The sequence below is a fragment of the Misgurnus anguillicaudatus genome, chromosome 11 (genome assembly GCF_027580225.2).
Source record: "Misgurnus anguillicaudatus chromosome 11, ASM2758022v2, whole genome shotgun sequence".
NCBI lineage: Eukaryota > Metazoa > Chordata > Actinopteri > Cypriniformes > Cobitidae > Misgurnus > Misgurnus anguillicaudatus.
Genome location: NC_073347.2, coordinates 22,899,398 through 22,922,429, shown reverse-complemented (window position 1 = coordinate 22,922,429; position 23,032 = coordinate 22,899,398). Strand labels below are relative to the sequence as shown.

Here is a 23,032-nt window from a genome sequence, read left to right as displayed (position 1 = left end):
CACAGATTTTGTGCCCCCGGGCACCATGTTGGAAACCACTGCTCTAGGGCATAATCCCACAGAATAGCTTTATATACGTAAGCTACCATAACCTGTTTTAACTCTTTATAGGGCTGTTGTTTACAAGCAGTCATGCTTTGTTACCTTATCCGCAAGGTAAACGACACCAGTTAACAGGGGTTAATCTAGACCATACAATGAATACATCTGTGACCTGACCTCTGCCAGACAGCACGTTTCTTTGAATCTAACACTTTCTAAGCTGTTGTAGCTGTGAAGAAAGTTACGTATTGCACCAGCGGGAGAACTGTCACAGGTAAATGTCATGCAATTTGTCGGCACAAAGAGTAGCATTTAGGATATGACACAGTTTTCAAGCCGTCAACGAATGATAGTGCGCAGTCTAAGTAAATATAAACCAATTATGTAGGCTTATTATGCCATAGCCGTCAAACTGTCAGGCACGGCGGTTGAGCGGAAATCTTTACATATTCAAAACCCACTGAAGCATTTGACAAATCTGATGATCTGCTCAGGCAGAAAGTGGCATCGCTCTGTTCATCATTCTTATACAAATTACATTAATGCCTTCTCTTATAGCCTTATAGATGTGTTGAAAAGTATGGGGAGGTAAGGGTGCTTGAAAAGATCTGTTGTAGCTGCATTGTTTTTGTCGTTTACAAATATTGCTTTGGTGTTTTTACCTTCTTTGAAAAAGAAAAAGGAAGGTATAAATCAATGACATGTTAAAATACGGTAGTATATCTGGTCTGTAACATGTGGTCAGTCGTTTTAAACTTTGGAATAGCACTCACTCCAGTGTTACATTGATATAATCTACTGCCATTTTCTGTCAGGAAACATGACACGAGGAGTGAGTTAGCATGGGTATCAGAGAGGTGTGCGCGGTCTGGGGCTAGGGAGCATGTTTCATCCTTGTGTTTTTGTCTTGTTTCATTACTGAGCGCTTTGCGGTTCAGCAGTGCGTGATGGTGCCTTCTGGGAGATAGGCAGTGTTTAGCTGGAGTTCTTCTGTGAGATAAATCCACTATCACCAGAGACAGGCTCATATGTGCTGCCTGGGCCCACAAGTCACAGCTGCTGCCACGGTGGTGGTGGTGGTGGTGGAGGAGGGGAATGGGATGTATTTGTCATTTAAATGTCAAAAAATGTAAACCTTAAGTAGATGTGGCACCAAATGCCGTTTTCTAGAAAGCATAGGCTACATACATAGCCCACCATTGCTTTCACTTGCCATTTGGTTGTTTATGAAATAATTAGCATGAATGAACAGAAATTTTGATGTATATCTTATTTATTGTTAAGCCTTAAATATGAAAGGCACTTAGTGGCTTTTTATTTGATTTTATCTAAAGCGACTTACAATGCATTCGAGGTACATTTTGTCTCTTTGGGTGCGCGCGCGCGCGCGTGTGTGCGTTAATTGTTCCCTGGGAATCGAACCCATGACCTTTGCCTTGCTAACGTTATTGAGCCACAGGAATATTTTCATAGAAATTACATCAGACAACAGAAAATATATTCATATGTAGGCATTTATAAATCCATTACGCACATTCTTCCTTTTAAATAATGTTTTTGGTTCTATTAAAAATGGTTTTGCCATTGATTATAGTCTAACTTTGAGAATTTCCCTTAATTGTGTCCTCAGTTTCAAAAAGAAAGCGTTAATAAGGCACAAAATGATAAACATGGTTTAAACATATTTTAAACATCACGCTAAACTTTTGTAGACGGTTTTTACACAAGTTGTTTATAGTAAGTGAAATTAATACAGAGACAGACGTGTTTAAATCATACCTTACAGACTGACTGATCCGGAGTTTCCTGAACGATCGCGTCTGGACACCGGTACACATTGTTCATCGCGTATGTAAAGACTTCAGAAGTGCAGTATAAATAGCCCAAACTTTTCTTCAATGTTTGACTTCTACAGACTTCATCTTCCCGATCCTTTTGTTCACGAACAAGAGGAGATGATTCAACGAAGTTTAAAGCTCCAACTTTAACTTTTTGTTCGTACTCCCTTGATGGGTCCCAAAGTCATTACTTGCGAAACATTAAAGAAAGACTTCTACTTTCATTTGTGTTTTTCTTTGCAGCGAGCTGTCGTGCCCATTACTTAGCGCTCTTCTAGTTTGAGCTATCCTTGGATGCATGGTCACGTGGTAAATGAACCCCCAATGTGAGGGTGCTCACAAGGGCTTTTCTGTTTTAGGAGGGTCCGGGACACTCCAGCGTGGATTTCTTTATACCAACTCTGCGGTTATTTGGGGAGTGGCGAATAGGGTTTACCTGAACTCAGCGACACAACGTGCGTGTGAGATCGTCAGTGAATAAGTTATTGAGCGAAATAATGTGTGGAACGGTTCTTACGCGAAATACCATAGAAATCATCAGATTACGGTATATCTATTTAAGTTTCCACATGTGGCTACTGTAAGGTGTTAAAAAACGTGTTTTAGTATTCTTATGCGAAGTGATAATTTCATTAATAATAAGTGGTTTTAAAGCTGCGTAAGATTGCTAGGTAACAAAAGCCTGCATTTATGGGACACACGAAACTTCTTGAAAATTAACCATGGTTTCCCTACAAAAACCATGGATAAATGGTTACTGTAGTAAAAACATGGTTTTGCCAAGGATTAGAAAAGAAGTAAGTTAGGCTACTGTAGAAGTTATTATTATTTTATAAAGATCACATTTTTAAAAAAATTCGTACTGTCAAGTGTTATTATGCGTATCTATTAAGGCGTTCTGGTGCACTTACCTTTGATGATCTCTTCTGTAAATGTTGTACCATAACAAATGCATGTGCCTCTGTCCCCAGTGAGGAGAAACAATGACAGCCATCAATATAGACTCGTATTTACAGTGACCACTTAATTAAATGTAAATATTTATACTTTACTCACGTACATGTTGTACTTTATTAGAGAGTTTTTCTTTGGCAAACGTTTACTTATGTGCTTAATTAAAAAAAGTAAAAGAAGTAAAATGTGTGCACAAACAAGGTTTAATATTTACAAAACAAAGCAAACACCCATAAGGGGGTAAAACAAAGCAGTGATAATGACAGATAATAAACAGGAGAGGACTGCACTAAAGTAAGACAAGACACTTACTAAACTTATTACCTAGACCATACATATACGGCCCGGGGGGGCGGATCCGGCCCGCATAGTGCTTCAATCCGACCCCCACGATGCGCTCGCAATTTGGATGAAACTGTCATGGTTGTCAATACAAAAATAATAATAATAATAAATCATCTTCTTATGTCTTGTGTGTTCGTATGGTGTGTGTGTGTTATAATTGTTTGCACATGGGCATATCGCTGTAGTATGAATGACAGTTGAAAAATATGCAGGGTAGGAAATGAATCCTTGAAAGTAAATCCAGTCATTGTAATGTTAGAGTAGCCTAGGTCAGACACAGGCCTAGCAAAAATAAATATTAGGCCTTGAAATAGGCTGACAAAGCCAAAGTAACCGTAGAGTAGTATGTTTGCATTGAATTAATTTTAACCATTTAATCATGTAACTATGTTTAATTGCAATTTTCAAGTGTGGCCCTCCGCTTACTTTGCCAAAGTAACTGTGGCCCTCAGGCTAAAAATGTTGCCCACCCCTGACCTAGACAATATACACTATAAACAGAGTATTCACAGGAAAATGACTCAGCAGAAGACGGCAAACACAAGGGCATTAAATAAGGGAAAAATATCATGCAACAATAATAGGATAATTCTTGCCCTCCAGCATCCCTGGTGAAAACTATTAAAGCAGTACCTTGAGAAACTTCAAAACGTTAAGCAATAACACATTGTTGCCACATGGGGGCAGTGATATATAATGTTATTTACAATAATTCTGTTCCATTATAGTATTAGTAGACACATTTTCAGGTTTTTTGTATTGACATAGCCACAGTTTATTGACTTTCCATTACGCTTGTCTAGGTAAATATATATATATATATATATATATATATATATATATATATATATATATATATATATATATATTATGGAAAAGTCAATAAACTGTAACTGCTCATATATTGTGGCTATGTCAATAGAATTTTCTTCCGAATATATATATATATATATATATATATATATATATATATATATATATATATATATATATATATATATATATATAAAATACTTTCAGATCAACTAAAGTTTGTTAGAAGATTAATATGACCCAAAATTGCTGATGATGCAGACTGTTTTTTATCGTTTTATCCCAAAGATGATTTGTAATTCAAAAGGTAACTTTCATCATTCTACTGAATGTATAGTTAAACATATTAAACATGTGCATCCAGTAAAATAATTAAAAAGAGTTTATGCATTATCTCTTCTGTAGTGAATTGACTGCTTGCTTTACCATGTATACAAATGTCCTTTTTTTCTCTTCAAAGCATGAATTTTGCTGGGTTTATCATTCATTCATTCATTCAATCTTTATTAAGGACACAGAATCCCGGTCCAAAGTGTTAAAAAGAAAAGCTAACAAAACAAAAATAGAAAAATACACAAAAATAAAAAAAATACTATACATTATTTATACACATAAACAGGAGCGCCAGTGCTTCCAAATTCTTGAAGTAAACCTGACCAAACTTTTCTTCGGACAAACCAAGGCTTGAACAATACAGTTTGATTGATTCTGAACTCTACACATAAATATATAGATACAATGCTAGCTGCACAAGATCTTATTCCACTGTTAGTAAACATCTCACTTGCACTGTTGTTCCGCGGTGCTTACAGTAGCATTCTAAGAAAATCATTGTATGCCACCACCAAAGCCTGCATGCTCTTCTTTTTGTAGCTGCGCCAGAGTTGCACAAAAACTTTTAAACCATACAATTTTGACATTAGTGGAGCACATGTGAAACTTGCGTGCCAAGACATTACCCTGCCCATACAGCTTACATCTCTGTCTGAAAAAGTGTCTGTCGTCCGAGAGATCATTTGTAATAAAGTGTCCCAGATATTTAACCTCATCTGTGTCCTTTAAAATGTTTCCGCAGAGATAAATGTCTGGGAACCAACTTCTGGTCCTCTTTCGTTTTTACAATCATTATATGACTTTTTAAGGCATTATACTACCTAATATCAAATGCATCCTTTAATTCAGTTTGTCTGCAAGAATTGAAAATTAGCAATCATATTTAATTTTCATTTTAAACAGTCTTTTATTGTTTTTATTTATTGTTTAGCGAATTCCCCTATTTTGGGCCAAGTCAGGTGTTATTATGCGTATTTGTTAAGGCGTTCTGGTGCACTTACCTTTGATGATCTCTTATGTAAATTTTGTACCAAAAATGGATGTGCCTCTGTCCCCAGTGAGGGGAAACAATGACAGCCATCAATATAGAATCGTATTTACAGTGACCACTTAATTAAATGTAAATATTTATACTTTACTCACGTACATTTTGTACTTTATTAGAGTGTTTTTCTTTGGCAAACTTTTACTTCTGTGCTTAATTTAAAAAAAAGTTTTTACATTTATTTTGTATGCATCTAATTAAGTATTAAAAGATATTTACTATTAAAAGATATTAACTGTATATTCTGGATATTAAATATCTTTTAATACTTAATTAGATACATTACAAAATAAATGTAAAAACTTTTTTTTTAATTAAGCACTGATTAAATGCATTTTTTCAAGTATCTGTACTTAAAGTAAAATACTTAAGTACTTTACACCAGACAAGAACTATAGACTGATAGCCAGACAAGAACTTATTAACTTATTAAACTTGAACAATAAACTAGACACTATACACTATCAACAGAGTATTCACATGAAAACGACTCAGCAGAAGACGGCAAACACAAGGGCATTAAATAAGGGAAAAATATCATGCAACAATAATAGGATAATTCTTGCCCTCCAGCATCCCTGGTGAAAACTATTAAAGCGGTGCCTTGAGAAACCTCAAAACGTTAATTGCCATTAACATTGTTGCCACATGGGGGCAGTGATATATAGTGTTATTTACAACAATTCTGTTCCATTATACTATTAGTAGACACATTTTCAGGTATTTTGGATTGACAGCCACAATATAGCAATATAGAGCAGTTACATTTGATTTACTTTTCCATTAGGCTTGTCTAAGTTTTATATATATATATATATTTTTTTTTATATAAAATCTCTGCCAAATGCATAAATGTAAAAATACTCTAACTGTAAATAGAACTCTATAATTTATCAGGATTTTTTTACCTAAAGCTACTTATAAATGAGAAATATCACCATAAATTGGTTATAAAAGCAATGTAATGCTAAATTCTGAGTGTTGTCAAATACTATCAATAATGAGATGCCTGGCAATTTGTGATTCTGCAGTGTGCAGCAAGTTTATTTTTAAAAAAGGAAATCTTTTTAATGTAGGAAAATAGTTTGGAAATTAGAGTGCTTTTTTGAAAAGGCGTAATATTGTACTTTGTGCACCAGCTGCCATTGTCACCAAATATTAATGAACACTCATGCAAAGATGACAGCATAAGTTACGCACAACAACACGTGACATGAGCTAATCCAATCAAGTTTGGAAACAGCTGTCAATCAGACTAAGAAATCAACATTTTCTTATTTTATTTAGTTTATTTTAAGCAATTGGAAATCTGAGGGGGCGGACATGTAAATGAGGGGGCCAAGGCCCACCCAGGCCCCCTCGTGGCTACGCCCCTGATACAAATGCCCTTTTTTATCTTCAAAGAATACATTTTGCTGGGTTTATCCTTTAATTCAGTTTGTCTGCAAGAATTGAAAATTAGCAATCATATTAGCAATCATAATTAATTTTCGTTGTCTTTTATTGTTTTTATTTATTGGTTAGTGAATGCCCCTATTTTGGGCCAAGTCAGGATAATAAAAGCAATATCTATGACCTTTCGTAGTCACGTCATACAGATTTAGGCAGATGGTAATATTTCCCAAAAATGGCAAATCTGTTTGTCATTCAAGGTTTCTATTCTGTCACGTAATCCACTGCTGATGCAAGACTGACGCACATGGCCAATATACGAGAAATGTAAAAAGTTAATCTTATGATAAACTGTATATCAAATTTACTTTCCTGTTCTTCTACTGATTTTAAAACCAACCACAAAGGCAATGTGTTTTCTGTTTGATGAGCATATGCTGCCATTGTCATTATTTGTTTAGATTTATTTTTAATATAATTGCTACATCTAAATTAAATTGAATTAAAATTGCTATAATAAAAAAAAGTTATGTTTAGTGTAGAGAATAATAAACTTGGCAAAATTAATACAGCATCTTTATAGTTAAAATAAGGTAGTCTGTATGTTTATTTCTCTGTTCATAGTCTAGTCGTCTCTGTAGTGCACATCCAGAGATGCTTCTGGTTTGTGTGTCCCTGTTGACTGGCTCTGAGCACTACATGATGATGAAGGATTATAGTAGGTTAATCTGCTTTCCCGCCATCTGCCTGCTCCACACAAATTAAACCTGAAGGCAAAGCCACACTCACAAATGTTGATGAAGGTAAATTGGCAGGTGTTTCATTTTGTGATCCGCACAGATGCTCTTCTGCAGAAAAGTAATATGAAAACGCGTATGTGTAATGATAATGTAGCAAATTTACTTACTGAAGTTTGAATCTCTCGATTTTCAATCAAAACATATTTATACAGCTTTATCTCCTTGATTGACGCATAAAGTTGTAAATGTAAAAATTAACACAAATTAAAAATGTATTCATTAATAAAAATGTCCAAAAACACAATGACTGTAAATAATAAAACACTTAATGTTTACATATTACAGTATGCCTCGATGACTAAGTGTGGTATTTTTATCCTCTTTACTAAATTACAAATTTCTATATGAAGTATAAAATTAGTACTGTATAAAATTCAAAATGGTGATTTGAGTCTTACATAGAGACTTATTAATAATGCTTTGTTCACTAGTCTGTCACAAATTCATTCATTAGAGATAAAATTGATGAAGTATTTAAGTTAAATCAAACACTGTAACTCAGTACATGTTTATGTCATATATGTTTGTTATGAACCTCTTGTGAGCTCTGTTTTACTAGAAAAGACGCAAATACTGGGTTGTAAGAATGTTCTGAGGGTTAAGTCGTGTCATTGGATTAGGCACTTAGCACCTGCTTTAACTCTCATCCATTTGCAATAAACAGAAGGACCCTACTGTAGATTTCTTCACTAGTGCATGATCTGGACTGCATTTCTTTAATAGGATGAAGAATACTATGGAAATACTATTTTCATTATTTCTTCTGCTAATATACTTCTGCTTTGGTATGTATTCAGTTTAGAGTAAACCATTCATTCGGGGTGTGAACCGCAGGTTAAACATGTTTATACTTGACTGTGTTTACTGTTAACCCTTATATAATACATGCATTTGATTTTCTCATTTGCATCACATTTCTGCTTTACAGTAGGAGGTGAGCATGTACAGATACGTGAAAGAAAACTTAAAAAGTCTACATGTATTTATTGAATGATTAATGATTAAGTAGTACAGTAGGTGAGTCAGGGGATTGTTGCATTTTTATAACATTTGTAATCCTATAGACAAATAATGGCTGTTGTACAGGTGTAATGCATGGTGAAGTCTGGTTAAGTTACACAGCTGGTTGATGTTAATCTGATTTCTTGTTGTCATTATTGTTGTTTACAGCAAAGAGTGATTACGCACCCTATTTCTATGATAATGGGCCAAACAGTAACAACGGTAATATGGCATTGTTTAGTCTTTCAGAAGATACATTAAAAGGTAAGTGCCTTTATATTAAGATTAAATAAAATTTAAATTTTGATTGTTTATATAATTCTGTTAAGATCAGTAGACCTGCATGTCTGTCCCCATCCCTAGCAACTAATTAGAAGGCTAACTCACCTGTTAATGTGTTGTCTGGATAGCTGTAAACCGTAACATGGCTTACTATAAAATATATCATGTGAAGTATTGAATTGTGCGATACTACTGAAAATCAAAATGTTACAGCTATGTTAGAGTCAATGGTGTATATACTTTATAGCACATTAAGAGTCTGCTTTTGATCACAGGAACACAAATTTATGTTCTTAATGGAAGTGACCCAGAAGGTCAGCCGGTAAAATATGGGCTGACCTTTGAACCAGGATCCAAAGAATATTTTCGTGTTCATCCTAAATCAGGAGCAGTAACTCTGATAGAGGAGCTGGACAGAGAGGTATATTTCAAACATGTGATAGTCTAAAGCATTTTTACATTATAGTTTGACATGACAGCTTTTTATTATCACAGGCACAAGATGAAATTGAGGTGTTTGTCAGTATCTCAGATGGCCTTAATAAAGTGAGTATTTTTGATCTGAAAGTCTTGTCCGGTGTAAGGCGTGTAGTTTTTCTGATGCTCTAATGTCATGGCAGGTTGTTGAAAAGGTTACAGTTTTTGTGATGGATGTCAATGATGAGAGACCACAGTTTCAGAATATGCCCTCCATCGTGGATGTGCCAGAGGTGAGGACTTCTTATGCTAAATATATATTTTTTTCTCCTAACTATTATTTATTAAGTAATTTAGGCCATGTGCCCCTCTAGAATCGTTCCAATCTCTATCTATACATTTTTTTCCATAGAACACAACGTCTGGGAGCAGCATTTATAAATTTTTGGCAGTGGACCGGGACACAGGCTCAGGGGGATCGGTCTCTTACTTCCTTCAGGTACTGTATTGTTCAACATCCAACCTGAGACTTTATAGAACTGAAAATTATGGTTAAATAATATATAAATGTACCTTTTGTGTATTAGGGGTGAGCGGGGCACAAACTAGCGCGGGGTTAATTGTAACAGAGCTACTTTTCATAAAGGGCTGAGCAATCTGTGCTTTTTGTCTTTTTCTCTTACTGTCAGAAAATGATCTCCTGTGAAAAGTTTTGATGTGTTTTGCACTGCAAAAAATAATGTGTTAATTTTTTACACATTGTGTGTGTCATGCCATTTAAGGCGTTATTTCATGTTAAAATAAATGAAAGGGACAACACAAGAGTGACGGGAGTAATGGTTACAAAGTAATTCTGTTACTGTAATTCCACTACTTTTAGTGGTAATAAACATGTAATAAAGTTTTTTTTTTTTAAATCAAGTAACGCAGTTACAATTACTGAAATTTAAATGAGTTGGTTTCTCGGGTTAATAACACAGAAGGATGTGTTAGTTCAGGGACAACATATTTAATGTATCGTCCCTGTACTTACACACCTTCTGTGTTATTATTCATTGTGCCGCCCACCACGGTCCTGCGACATTAGATCAGAGATGTCTTGTCTGCAAGTGTTCATTTATCACAAAATAGAGTAACGTGAGTAACCAACTCATTTAAATTTCAGTAATTGTAACTGCGTTACATGATTTAAAAAAAATACTTTGTTACATGTTAATTACCGCTAAAAGTAGTGGAATTACAGTAACAGAATAAATTGTAACGCATTACTCCCATCACTGTTTTTAACACAACTTGTGTTGTCCCTATAATTTATTTTAACATGAAATAGCGCCTTAAATGGCATGACACACACAATGTGTAAAAATTTATAAATTTTTTTGCAGTGTGGTTAAGATGAGTGTTTTGGAGGTATAAAAGTAAATTTCTTCATCTTATGTTTTTTTCTGAGTTGGGTGTGTAAGTCACCAAATCCAACCTTATATTATTTTAATCATTGTCTTGTTACCTAACACAAAAAAGCATTTTGAAACATGTCAGCAACTAAATAATTTTTACACAGCGGGTTAGTTGTAACACAGCGTTACAACTAAGCATCCAGTATACAATGTAAATACTATTAATCAGTATGATAACTGTTAATACAATATAATTGGAAATAACTGACAATTATGATTTTTGTGTTAATTGTGCAGCCCTTTCAAAAAAATCTATTTATATGCATTGATGCATAATACAAGGATGGTTAGATGAAGGATCATGGATGGATGAATAACAATATCCACCTTTAGTATATAGACAAAATTTTAATGAAGTATTTGTGTTTAAACTACATATTCTAACAGGTGTTACAACAAACCCTCTGTTTGCACTCCTGTCACTTTCGGTGTAATTGCACGATAACTATAGGTCCCACAAACAAACTTTAAGTGTTCATGTAGCAGATATGTGTGTGTGTCGATTGTGTAAAAATGATTAATCTAACTTAAATATTTTTTGAATGAAAGAGCCAAAGTCAAAAAGCGTTAGGTTGTGCCCCGCTCTCCCCCTACTGCTAGAACTTCCATGTAATACAGAATAATTAAAAAGGACTTTTGAAACTAGATTTAAATATGATTTATAATATAGGCCCCTTTGGGTTAAAAATATTTGGAATATGTGGAAGACAGCTGGGTGATGCTAACAAATGTTTGACTGCAGTATATAAAGGTTATTGTAATCAAAGCAGTTGGGTGTGAACAAAAATTCAGTGCATTTATTCAGATAGATTTTACTCTTCTTGACTATGACACATGAAGGATATTGCATTCCTTAAACTTTAACACATTATACTTTGTTTTAAAATCTAGGGCACTGAAGCCGGCACTAAGTTTGCGATTGACCACAACAGTGGCGTGCTAAGAATAAAACCTGGAGAAGTGCTTGACTATGAAAAATCACGTACACATTTCATCACTGTAGTGGCAAAGGTGAGGGGGTAGCTCTAGATCTATTTTTACCATTAAAAGCTTAATCTTTTGTACCAGTCATCCTCATAATACTTACTGTACGGCATTATTATTTGTCCAGGATGAAAAATGAAATGTTTTTGTAATATGCTGTTAATTCTCATCAGCAATATATAAAATACCTTTTTGTCATTGCATGTGCTTAGGTGGTCACCACCACACGTATTACAAAATAAGATTGAATGATTATGATTTTGTTTTTAACCTTTTGGTTTAGGACGGGGGTGGCAATCACCAGGGAAAACAAATAATGATGACATCATCTGCCACTTTAACAATAAATGTGATTGATATTCAAGACACTTCCCCTATGTTTGTTGGCACACCTTACTTTTGTTATGTCTACGAAGTCTCATCACCTGTGAGTATTAAAGGAATTTTCATTCTACTGTATTTCAGTTTTATTTACAGTACAGTATATAGCATTTATACATGCACTTTAAACAAAAGGCTTCTGCCTTGTCCTGGAAACCACCTGATAGCTTTTTTGGATAAATTTGCTTTTCCCAAATATGGAAATACTTTGACTGACTAAGAAGATTGTGGTGTTCAAATCTGTTTTGTCCACAGGGCTCTGAGATATGTACAGTTTTTGCCAAAGATGGAGACATGGAAAATCCAAATCCAATCATTTATTCAGTAGACTCTGGTATGCATTTTATTTCCTTAAAAATATATTAAACGGGCAATGAAGCTGCCATTTTATTGTTTTATACTGTTGTCTAAGGTCTACTGATGATCTTTGCGTGGTTTTTACATTCAAAAACATCAAAAGCAATAAGTAATAGGGTATTTTGTAACATGGATTAGTGGCTGTCTGGAGAAATGGTTCGTTTGAAGGGGCGGGCCGCATTGAAGACTTGGAAGTAAACGCCCACTGCTATGATTGGATAGCTTCATTACTGTACATGTGGGGCAAAGTTTTAAAAACATCAATGTGTAAAAATAGCAGCCGAACACATATTTGAGCCACAAAAGATTCTAGGTGCTAAAGATGATACACATAAATGACAATCTGTATATTAAAGTAGAAACAAAACTTTAAACTCGACGTGAGTTAATTATCGTATACAACACAGTAAGCGCGCATCAGAATCTAAACTGCGGCTGGTAAGTCCTTCCTTATCACTAACTTTGTATATTTTTATCGTTATATTGTAGTCTTATTGTTAAGTGTTGCACCTTTATTAATCGTTTAATGTTTTACGTAAATTAAAACAGTCAACAGGACATATCAAGCGATCTCTAACAAAGCAATTGCAAAACATAGTAACTTAAATAAAGCAAAATGTTTTACTCACTGTGTATACTGCTGTGTCATTCCTGCCAGATCCAATATTAGCGGTGCTTTTAATCACAGTCTCTCTGCAAATCCAGCACTGACTTGTGGCTTCTTTGAATGAATCTGCGGTACACAAAGTAAACAAACACTCCCCACGCGAGCTGGAACTTCTTTATAAACAAACTTTAACCACGCATTCCTAATGGTATGTTCCGAGCCTCCGAGTTAAGGTTATACAGCGATTGTGTTCTTCCACAAATGAACACTCCATTTCCATGGGTACTCATAACAGATCACTGCGTCAAAATAAAAGTCTCTCAGGAAAAATGTGACCAATCACGGAAAGTAGGGACACAAGTCGGATCTGGGACATTTTGAGTTATTCACAGATTCTAAAAGTGTAGTATCCAAGCTTCGATGTGAAGCACATGGAAATCTGATAATATTTGGAGAAGTTGTGGCCATTTGAAAGTAGAAACTCCAAAAACCTTAAAGTGGAGAAAATGGCATTTAAAAGTTTGTGCCTTTGTCTGCTGCTGGGAGTGACAATAGGGCTCATTTACATCTCATTTAGATAAGCCATACCTCATGTAAATCTTCATTATGGCATTTCATACTGAGCAAATAATTCATAGAATTGTACTAGTGTTGTACTTTTAACAAATTCTCATGTATGCAGGAGCAGATGGAGCTTTTAGCATTAATAAAACCACTGGCTGTATCACTCTGAAAGTGTACCCAACCCAACTGAAGAAGGAACTCTTCAATATAAAAATCAAGGTGAAGTTGCCTCTTTGATCTCTGAGTTGGGACAGAGCTACAGTAACATTAATCCAATTGCATGCATAAGCCAATTACCAAAGTTCATCTCTGTCCATAGTATTTAGCTACTTTGCCTAAACATCAGCAGTCTCATGACATTCTTAGCTTTCGCTAATTGTGGGTTTGTTCATATTTGTTCTTGTTTAGTTTAATAATTATACCTCCTTGTGTTCTCAGGCATCAGAGGTTAATCCCAACGGAGAAATAATAGATTATGCCGTTACCACAGCAACCATCCGGGTAGTGGACCTGAACAACCATCCACCCACTTTTTATGGAGAGAATGGACCACAAAACACGTTTGAGTTAACAATGTATGAACATCCTCCAGAGGGAGAGATTCTGAGAGGCTTAAAAATCACAGTCAATGACTCAGATCAGGTACGGTCTTATCCAATTTAATTTCTTTCAGCAGTGACCTCCACACTTTCAAACCTTAGCGGATCTGAAAAACAAAGATATCAGTTTTTCCATCAACACTAGTTGGAATATTTAATGAAACAGATTAAGTATTACAGTATTTTTATTGTGCAAAAACATGAACACGTCAGTAGACCCCATTAGTTTAATGCATCACTTTAATGTACTCTATGAGCAATGCTTAGTTATAATGAAACAAATGCACCAAAACAAACAGGTGGTCCCTGTTAAGCTTGTGCTGTGTTATGCAATAAATTTTTTAGTTGCATATTCATTACACATTAAATCAAGATCACATGGTTGGGAACCGCATTGCACAAACATGTCATGCAATTGTGGTTCAATTTAATAAGCATCATACAATAAATCTGTAAGTATTATTTCTTTTGACAAATGTGATGTGTTACAAAAAGTATTTTATATTGTGTTCAATGTTTTCAGGGATCAAATGCAAAATTTCACCTTAGACTGGTGGGCCCAGGTCGGATGTTACGAGTGGTCCCTCAAACTGTCCTGAATGAAGCTCAGGTCACTGTCCTAGTAGAAGATTCTACTTCTATAGACTATGAGAAATCACAATTCCTGACATTTAAGGTAATCCACTGGAATTTTAGGGGAATTCTGTCCTGACTATGTGTACAAGAAGTGAATCAACAAATGTGTTGCATATATTGTGTAATCATGCAAGTTTCAGTTGACTTTAAAGCAGCTTAAGCTTGTTACATTTATTCTCATAAAACTCTATATATATATATATACACACACACAAACACACTTACCTAAAGGGTTATTAGGAACACCTGTTCAATTTTTCATTAATGCAATTATCTAATTAACCAATCACATGGCAGTTGCTTCAATGCATTTAGGGGTGTGGTCCTGGTCAAGACAATCTCCTGAACTCCAAACTGAATGTCAGAATGGGAAAGAAAGGTGATTTAAGCAATTTTGAGCGTGGCATGGTTGTTGGTGCCAGACGGGCCGGTCTAAGTATTTCACAATCTGCTCAGTTACTGGGATTTTCACGCACCACCATTTCTAGGGTTTACAAAGAAAGGTGTGAAAAGGGAAAAACATCCAGTATGCGGCAGTCCTGTGGGCGAAAATGCCTTGTTGATGCTAGAGGTCAGAAGAGAATGGGCCGAATGATTAAAGCTGATAGAAGAGCAACTTTGACTGAAATAACCACTCGTTACAGCCGAGGTATGCAGCAAAGCATTTGTGAAGCCACAACACGCCCAACCTTGAGGCGGATGGGCTACAACAGCAGAAGACCCCACCGAGTACCACTCATCTCCCTACAAATAGGAAAAAGAGGCTACAAGCTCAACAAAATTGGACAGTTGAAGACTGGAAAAATGTTGCCTGGTCTGATGAAATTCAGATAGTAGAGTCAGAATTTGGCGTAAACAGAATGAGAACATGGATCCATCATGCGTGGTTACCACTGTGCAGGCTGCTGGTGGTGGTGTAATGGTGTGGGGGATGTTTTCTTGGCACACTTTAGGCCCCTTAGTGCCAATTGGGCATCGTTTAAATGCCACGGCCTACCTGAGCATTGTTTCTGACCATGTCCATCCCTTTAAGATATATATATATCTTTCTTTTTCCAGCTCCTTGCTGTAGAGATTGACACACCCGAGAGATTCAGTGCTACTGCAGATATAATAATTCATCTACTAGACACCAACGATAATGCTCCAAAATTCACTTCGGATTTTTACATTGCTCGGATTCCAGAGAATTCACCTGGAGGCTCCAATGTCGTGTCTGTGACAGTAAGTGCATGACGCTCAAAACATTATAAAACAAACACAAGACGATTAACATGTCCGTCATTCTCTCCAGGGTGTTTTGCAACAGTAAAGCATTAATAATCTAAATATAACATTTGAGGGCTTGGATCAGAATCCAAAATCATGCTCAGTATGTGAATGCTTACTAAGCAGTAAGCTGCCAGATGGCTATCACTTTCATTTAGTTGTGTAACACCAAAAGCCCAGATTTGATTTTTGGGCAATAATAGACACCAATGGCCTCAGTATACAACCACCTGATGTGGTCATAACATTAAACTGTTGCAACAACATTAGACCTCTCATCATGACTTCGTTAGAGAAAATGAATAAAACTCTAACAAAGCTTGTACTCTTTTATTACTATTTTAATACTGATCATTCTATAAGTGCATCACACACGTTGTTTACTATCATATTATATATGTTACATATGTTATAGTATTTCACCTTATGTAAAATCCTCATATGGATCTTAATAATGAATCTGTATAGATCTTGGTTATCCCAATCTTCTTTTGCTCTCCATAGGCCACAGATCCTGATTCTGGTCTTTGGGGATTGGTCAGATACTCCATCTATGGCTCAGGTGCAGACCTGTAAGTAACATTATAGTGGTATCATCCCCTATTTCTTTTACCTCCTGTTTTTGTAGTATGTTATGTGTGATCACAGTAGATGGTGCAACGCCAGTCGAATGAAATAAGCCACAAGTACAGTAAACAGTCGCTTATGCAACATCATTAACCTGAAACACAGACTGTTTAATGAATGGAAGAGGAGCATGGATGCGTCTAATCTCACCTTAATTCATCACACCCTGGAAGGGTTCAGTCACATGCAGCTTACAAATACTTAAGCTCCCAAGACATTATAGACCAAATAAACAGGTTTTCTTAATAACAGTTGTTGTGGTGGTTTGGGAAAACTTCCAATAACTTTAAAGTTTCATGTAGTTGTAGGATTTGGCTTTTTGACTCAGTTATAAATTTTCTCAGGACAAATGTACCCAAGAGGATTTAATTTTGTTTTACTGGATTCCAAACATAGTTCACAAATAGCTGGAACATTCTTGACCTCTTGGAATGCCGTTCTTGTATTTTGTAAACTGGTGTCCAGCTCTAACTTCTCAGAAGATTCATGATCTCTTTTGGCAACATATTATATATATATATATATATTTTATATGGCGTAAAACACACAAACCAAATAGAATGTGTAAGTGGTGGCTTAGTGGTTTAAGCTCACCCTGCCTCTTTGAACTTGATGTCGGGCATGCTTTATTTAAAACTCTTTTCTCAAAAGGGTTACGTGAGCCAAAGAAATCCAACATAGCATGTAAGTCATGCTAATACCAGCTTATGCCTCTTGTTTTGTTTTTCTGGCAACAATTATACTTCATTTTCAGTTTGTAATAATTTTATTTATATTTCAGTCGTGTCGCCAATAATGAAATAATATCCAGATTTTTACTAATACATCATCCCTTTCCTAAACACTGTAATAGAACCACAAAGCTGAATTTGTATACAACGCATAGTACCAAGGCCTCCATCTTGGTTAATCTTCTAATGGGATTTGGGTAGGAAATAGATTTGTTCTCATGCTCATGTAACTGCCCCACTTAAAGGTGCAGTGTATGATTTCTGCCCCATTTACAATTTGCAGTGATGTCATACTCATTAAATGTGTTGTCCCTAACTAGACACATCTCTGTGTTGTTATTATTGGAAAAACACATTTTGTGTTGTTTTTAACACATCTTTTGATGTCCATTTTATTTATTTAATCACCAAATCAACACAAAATGACACATTTTTTATTAAATTTTTTTAAATTTATTTAACACATACTTTCTTATGCTACATACACACCAATATCGCCGCCCATATCGCATCATTCGCATCTACCCTCGCAAATCGTTGAACTCGCATTTGGTGTGTATACCCCATTATGCTACGTACACACCAAACACGGGGCATCGCGTTACTCGCTCTAGATTACTCATGGGATTTAACTTCGTGTCATGTTAATTTTTTCGCTTGGGTTGAATATTTTCAACTTGGGCGAAGACATGTTTAAGGCGAATAGCACGTGTTTTCCCGCATATGCGCCGCCCATATCGCGTCATTCGCATCGTCCAGCGCGAGCACGTGTCTGATCGCGTCTTTGCTTTGACTTTGTATGTAATCTACTTGAGCAAATCATTGAACTCGCGTCTGGTGTGAACCCACAGTTATGCTACGTAAACACCAAACGCGGAGCATAGCGTTACTCGTTCTAGATTACTCACGGGATTTAAATTCATGTCATGCGAATTTTTCGCTCGAGTTGAATATTTTCAACTTGGGCGAGGATGCGTTTGAGCCAATAAGCATGTATTTTCACGGCAAACATGCCGCCCATATTGTGTCATTTGCATCGCCCCGCATGAGGACGGGTCTGCTTGCGTCTTTGCATTGACTTTGTATGTAATCTACTTGCGCAAATTGTTGAACTTGCGTTTGGTGTGTATGCCCCATAATGCTGCGTACACACCAAACGCAGGGCATCGCGTTACTCGCTCTAGATTACTCATGGGATTTAACTTCGTGTCATGTTAATTTTTTCGCTTGGGTTGAATATTTTCAACTTGGGCGAAGACGCGTTTGAGGCGAATAGCACATATTTTCGCGGCAAACGCGCCGCCCATATCGCGTCATTCACATCGTCCAGCCCGAGCACGTGTCTGATCGTGTCTTTGCTTTGACTTTGTATGTAATCTACTTGAGCAAATCATTGAACTCGCGTCTGGTGTGAACCCACAGTTATGCTACGTAAACACCAAACGCGGAGCATAGCGTTACTCGTTCTAGATTACTCACGGGATTTAAATTCATGTCATGCAAATTTTTCGCTCGAGTTGAATATTTTCATCTTGGGCGAAGACGCGATTGAGGCGAATAGCACTTGTTTTCACAGCAAACGCACCGCCCATATCGTGTCATTAGCATCGCCCCACACAAGGACGCGTCTGATCGCATCTTTGCATTGACTTTGTATGTAATCTCGCGCAAATAGTTGAACTCGCGTTTGGTGTGTATGCCCCATTATGCTACGTACACATCAAACACGGGGCAACGGGTTACTCGCTCTAGATTACTCGTGGGATTTAACTTCGTGTCATGCTAATTTTTTTGCTCGAGTTGAATATTTTCAACTTCAGCAAAGACGCATTCAAGGCAAATAGCGTGTGTTTTCGCGGCAATCGCGCCGCCCAATTTGCGTCATTCACATCGCCCCACGCGAGGACGCGTCTGATCGTGTTTTTGCATTGACTTTGTATGTAATCTACTCACGCAAATTGTTGCACTTGCGTCTGGTGTGAACCCACAGTTAGAGTGTAGGAGAAGCTTTATTAGTTTCTCAAACGTTTTAAAAATAACAATTTCTGATTTCCTGTACATTTGCATTCAGGTTTCTCATTCAACCTGATTCTGGAATCATCTACACTCAGCCCTGGGCCAGTCTGGACGCTGAGGTTAAATCCAAATATAACTTCTATGTGAAGGCTGAAGACACCGAGGGAAAATACAGTCTTGCCGAAGTATTTGTTACCATTCTGGACCTCAATGATCATTCGCCAGCATTTAATGAAAACTCTCTGGAGAAGACAATGATTATTGGTGCACCGGTGAAAATAGAGGTTAGCAGTTATTTGTAAGACTGCTTGACGTTCCTGCATCTAAAGACAATTCTAAAAGTATTAACTGACGTTGTTTTGATGATCTTTAGGCAGTCGATGAAGATGCAGAGGAGCCGAACAATGTGATTGAATACTCCATCATGAAAGCCGACCCAGGCAATATATTTGACATCGATGCAGACACAGGAGAAATAAAGCTAAAGCCCTACATTAAGTCAATGGACATAGTCCAAAACATCACTAACCAGAGAGACTGTACCTGGTCTGTAGTAGTTCAAGCCAAAGACAGAGGTTCTCCATCCTTTAGCACCACCACTATAGTGAAGATTGACATCACAGAAGCGGTAAGTGAGTTTTTATTAGTTGGTATCCAAACTTTAGACGTTCAGAATAATGTCTCAAACCTAGCATTCACAAATGGTTTACCAAAGATCTATTAAGGTTTTTTATTGTATGTCAGAAAGTTTTGTCAACATTCAGATCTCTCCATGTACTGTAATCTGTACATCAAACCTAATACCATGTCTCATCAATATGTCAAGGTTAAAGGAATAGTCTACTCATTTTCAACATCAAAATATGTTATTACCTTAACTATGAATTGTTGATACATCCCTCTATCATCTGTGTGCGTGCACGCAAGCGCCGGAGCGCGCTTTGACGCTTCGATAGCATTTAGCTTAGCCCTATTCATTCAATTGTACCATTTACAGATAAAGTTAGAAGTGACCAAACACATCAACGTTTTTCCTATTTAAGACGAGTAGTTATACGAGCAAGTTCGGTGGTACAAAACAAAACACAGCGCCTTTCTAAGCGGATCTAAAAGAGGAACTATATTTTATGGCGTAATAGCACTTTTGGGGGTACTTCGACTCGCCTGAAAAGTCCGCTCCCCTTCTCACTCTCATAATGGGAGAGGGAGGGTGTTAATGCGCCGAGTCGAAGTACTCCCAAAAGTGCTATTACGCCATAAAATATAGTTCCTCTTTTAAATCCGCTTAGAAAAGCGCTACGTTTTATTTTGTACCACCAAACTTGCTCGTATAACTACTCGTCTTAAATAGGAAAAACGTTGATGTGTTTGGTCACTTCTAACTTTACCTCTAAATGGTACAATTGAATGAAAGGGGCTAAGCTAAATGCTATCGAAGCGTCGCAGCGCGCTCCAGCGCTTACGTGCACGCACACAGATGATAGAGGGATGTATCAACAGTTCTTAGTTAAGGTAATAACATATTTTAATATTGAAAATGAGTAGACTATTCCTGTAAGTTTGCATTATTGTATCCTTTACAGGTCAAAGCGAGAGTGACATCATACTTCTTGAGTCTAAGAACGCGACCCTGGACTGTTTTTAGCATTTGTTTAAGCACTGTAGTCCTCGCCGTTTGTCTGACTGTATTTATATCCACCATCATTTACTGGAATGCTGTGAAAAAGTCCCGGGTCCAGCCAAGGGGCAAGATCAGAAAGATTAGGAGGCCCTGACCATGAGACATTTCGTTTATATATTATTATTTATTTTATTTTTATTTTAATTGACACCAACATAAATGTTTTACATTTTTTCTTTTTATTTTGTTTAGAGGCAAGTGTCTGTAAAAGAGCACAATTACTATAAAATCATTCACATGAGAATCATTCACACTTATTATTAGAGAGTTATTAGAGCCTAAACAGCCATTTTCGAGTTCATGAAGATGAGGCTACATGGTCTTAGTAGTGGGTGCCTCATTTAACCCTTCTGATCTTGTCTGGCTCTGTTGTAGCTCTTTAAATTCATTTAAAACAAAACCTTATTATTTTGTTAACTATCAAATTATGGGGCTATTATCTATTGGTTCTCAGCTGCAAAGATGGCATGCAATCCATAACACTCTTAAGTCTTGACCTATCTGGGAGATGAGTTCTTTACCTCTCTCACCCATAGCAAGATCCTACAGTATATAAACCAGAGGCCCGTGGACATGATTTTTCTTTGTGCTCTTTTACAGACTCAACTCAGAGGACCTTTGGCGTCCTTTTTAATGAAAAGTAGGGAAAATCCAATGCAGATCCTAGGCTTGATTGGGGGTGTCATTGTAATCGTGATTTTTGTGACCATCTTGATCTCTACCATTATATACATAAGAAACACAAAGTCCAACAAGATCCTGCCCTCCCGACGCATCATAAGGAGGAAACGTAGACCTCGGAGACAAGAGAACTTTCAACAACCATTTACAGAGGAAAATCATGGAGACGAGGGAGATAACGTTAACTTCAACAATAACCTCAGTGTGTGTAAACATCGAGCCCCACCGTCACCTCCTAATGCCCCTGATCTACCCCCGCCCTTGCCAAGTCACTACAGGAACAGTAAGAGGGATTGGACAGTACCCACCGTTTCTGCCTCTGTGGCCTCCAAGACGAAGAAAAAGTCTTTTAGGGGTAAAGACAACCCTGTCAACACCGCACTGGTTTCTGAGCTCAAACTTAGACTGGAACAGAAAAATATGGCCAACCGATACTGATTATCTTTGTAAAGAAATTTACTACAGAAGAAGTGTCCATTTGCTAATATCCAGTCATGTTTCTTCTGAGCAAGAAGATTTGCTGAAGGGATGAATCATTACAAGGACAAGACCTCAACATCTATTGACCTCTTCTGCCAACTCTGCAAGCTGCTTACTGAATCTTTTCTAATGTATACAGACTTATTCGGGGATATAGGCTGAACCTAATGGATAGTGAAAGAGAAGCTAAAACCCAGCTAATCAGTATGCTGTGTACTGCCCTCTTATGGTGGAAAACAATCATTGGTTCACACCCTCTTGTACGATGTACAATTCTCCATTTTAGGTTACTTTAGACGTTTTTATACATGGATGTGTAATATACTGGTTTGTCATAAAATCAAACACAAAAAGGGACCAACGATGAAAATTAAATATGCCTGTTTATAATCATTTTCATTTACTCACTCACTGTATGGATTTTTTTTTTTTTTTAAGGCCGTGAATGTATCCAATGTGGATCTCATACAGTATCTTATATTTCTTCAATGAAATAACTTTTAAAATGCCAAATTATTTATAAAAATTTGCTGTTTTATATGAATATTTTATTAGACAGTCTTTTAACTGTTCAGTCTAATATTTTACTCTTAAACGTCCCAAGCATATCTAGTAGACTTAATATCTAAACTAAAGCTTTGTTCACTGGTTGACAACAATCGTTTCAGTATTAAATGATTAGTCCATTTTCTTAAAGAA

The 23,032-nt window shown here is 36.5% G+C and overlaps 2 protein-coding genes across 5 annotated transcripts in view; one reads left to right on the top strand and one right to left on the bottom strand.

Annotated features, from left to right (window-relative positions):
• Positions 1-3,940, bottom strand: part of chst3a (carbohydrate (chondroitin 6) sulfotransferase 3a) — a 10,970-nt gene extending 7,030 nt beyond the window's left edge. Inside the window, exon 1 of one of the 2 annotated variants that reach the window (XM_073873333.1) lies at positions 2,792-3,940. The gene's annotated coding sequence lies outside the window, so the exon portion shown is untranslated. Of the gene's footprint in view, positions 1-1,821; positions 2,537-2,791 lie in introns of those variants that run through there. The other variant, XM_055170825.2, reaches the window with a different exon arrangement.
• The window catches only part of cdhr1a (cadherin-related family member 1a), a 27,823-nt gene extending 4,791 nt beyond the window's left edge, over positions 1-23,032 (top strand). Inside the window, exons 1-17 of one of the 3 annotated variants that reach the window (XM_055170824.2) lie at positions 7,310-8,347; positions 8,733-8,828; positions 9,122-9,267; positions 9,342-9,392; positions 9,467-9,556; positions 9,676-9,762; positions 11,612-11,731; positions 11,988-12,131; positions 12,341-12,419; positions 13,732-13,832; positions 14,052-14,255; positions 14,736-14,888; positions 15,908-16,072; positions 16,622-16,689; positions 19,547-19,775; positions 19,865-20,119; positions 21,075-21,408. In XM_055170824.2, coding sequence (XP_055026799.2) covers positions 8,287-8,347; positions 8,733-8,828; positions 9,122-9,267; positions 9,342-9,392; positions 9,467-9,556; positions 9,676-9,762; positions 11,612-11,731; positions 11,988-12,131; positions 12,341-12,419; positions 13,732-13,832; positions 14,052-14,255; positions 14,736-14,888; positions 15,908-16,072; positions 16,622-16,689; positions 19,547-19,775; positions 19,865-20,119; positions 21,075-21,266 — 2,241 coding nt within the window. In that variant the 5' untranslated portion in view covers positions 7,310-8,286 and the 3' untranslated portion in view covers positions 21,267-21,408. Of the gene's footprint in view, positions 1-7,309; positions 8,348-8,732; positions 8,829-9,121; positions 9,268-9,341; positions 9,393-9,466; positions 9,557-9,675; positions 9,763-11,611; positions 11,732-11,987; positions 12,132-12,340; positions 12,420-13,731; positions 13,833-14,051; positions 14,256-14,735; positions 14,889-15,907; positions 16,073-16,621; positions 16,690-19,546; positions 19,776-19,864; positions 20,120-21,074; positions 21,409-21,772 lie in introns of those variants that run through there. The other 2 variants (XM_055170821.2, XM_055170822.2) reach the window with 2 other exon arrangements.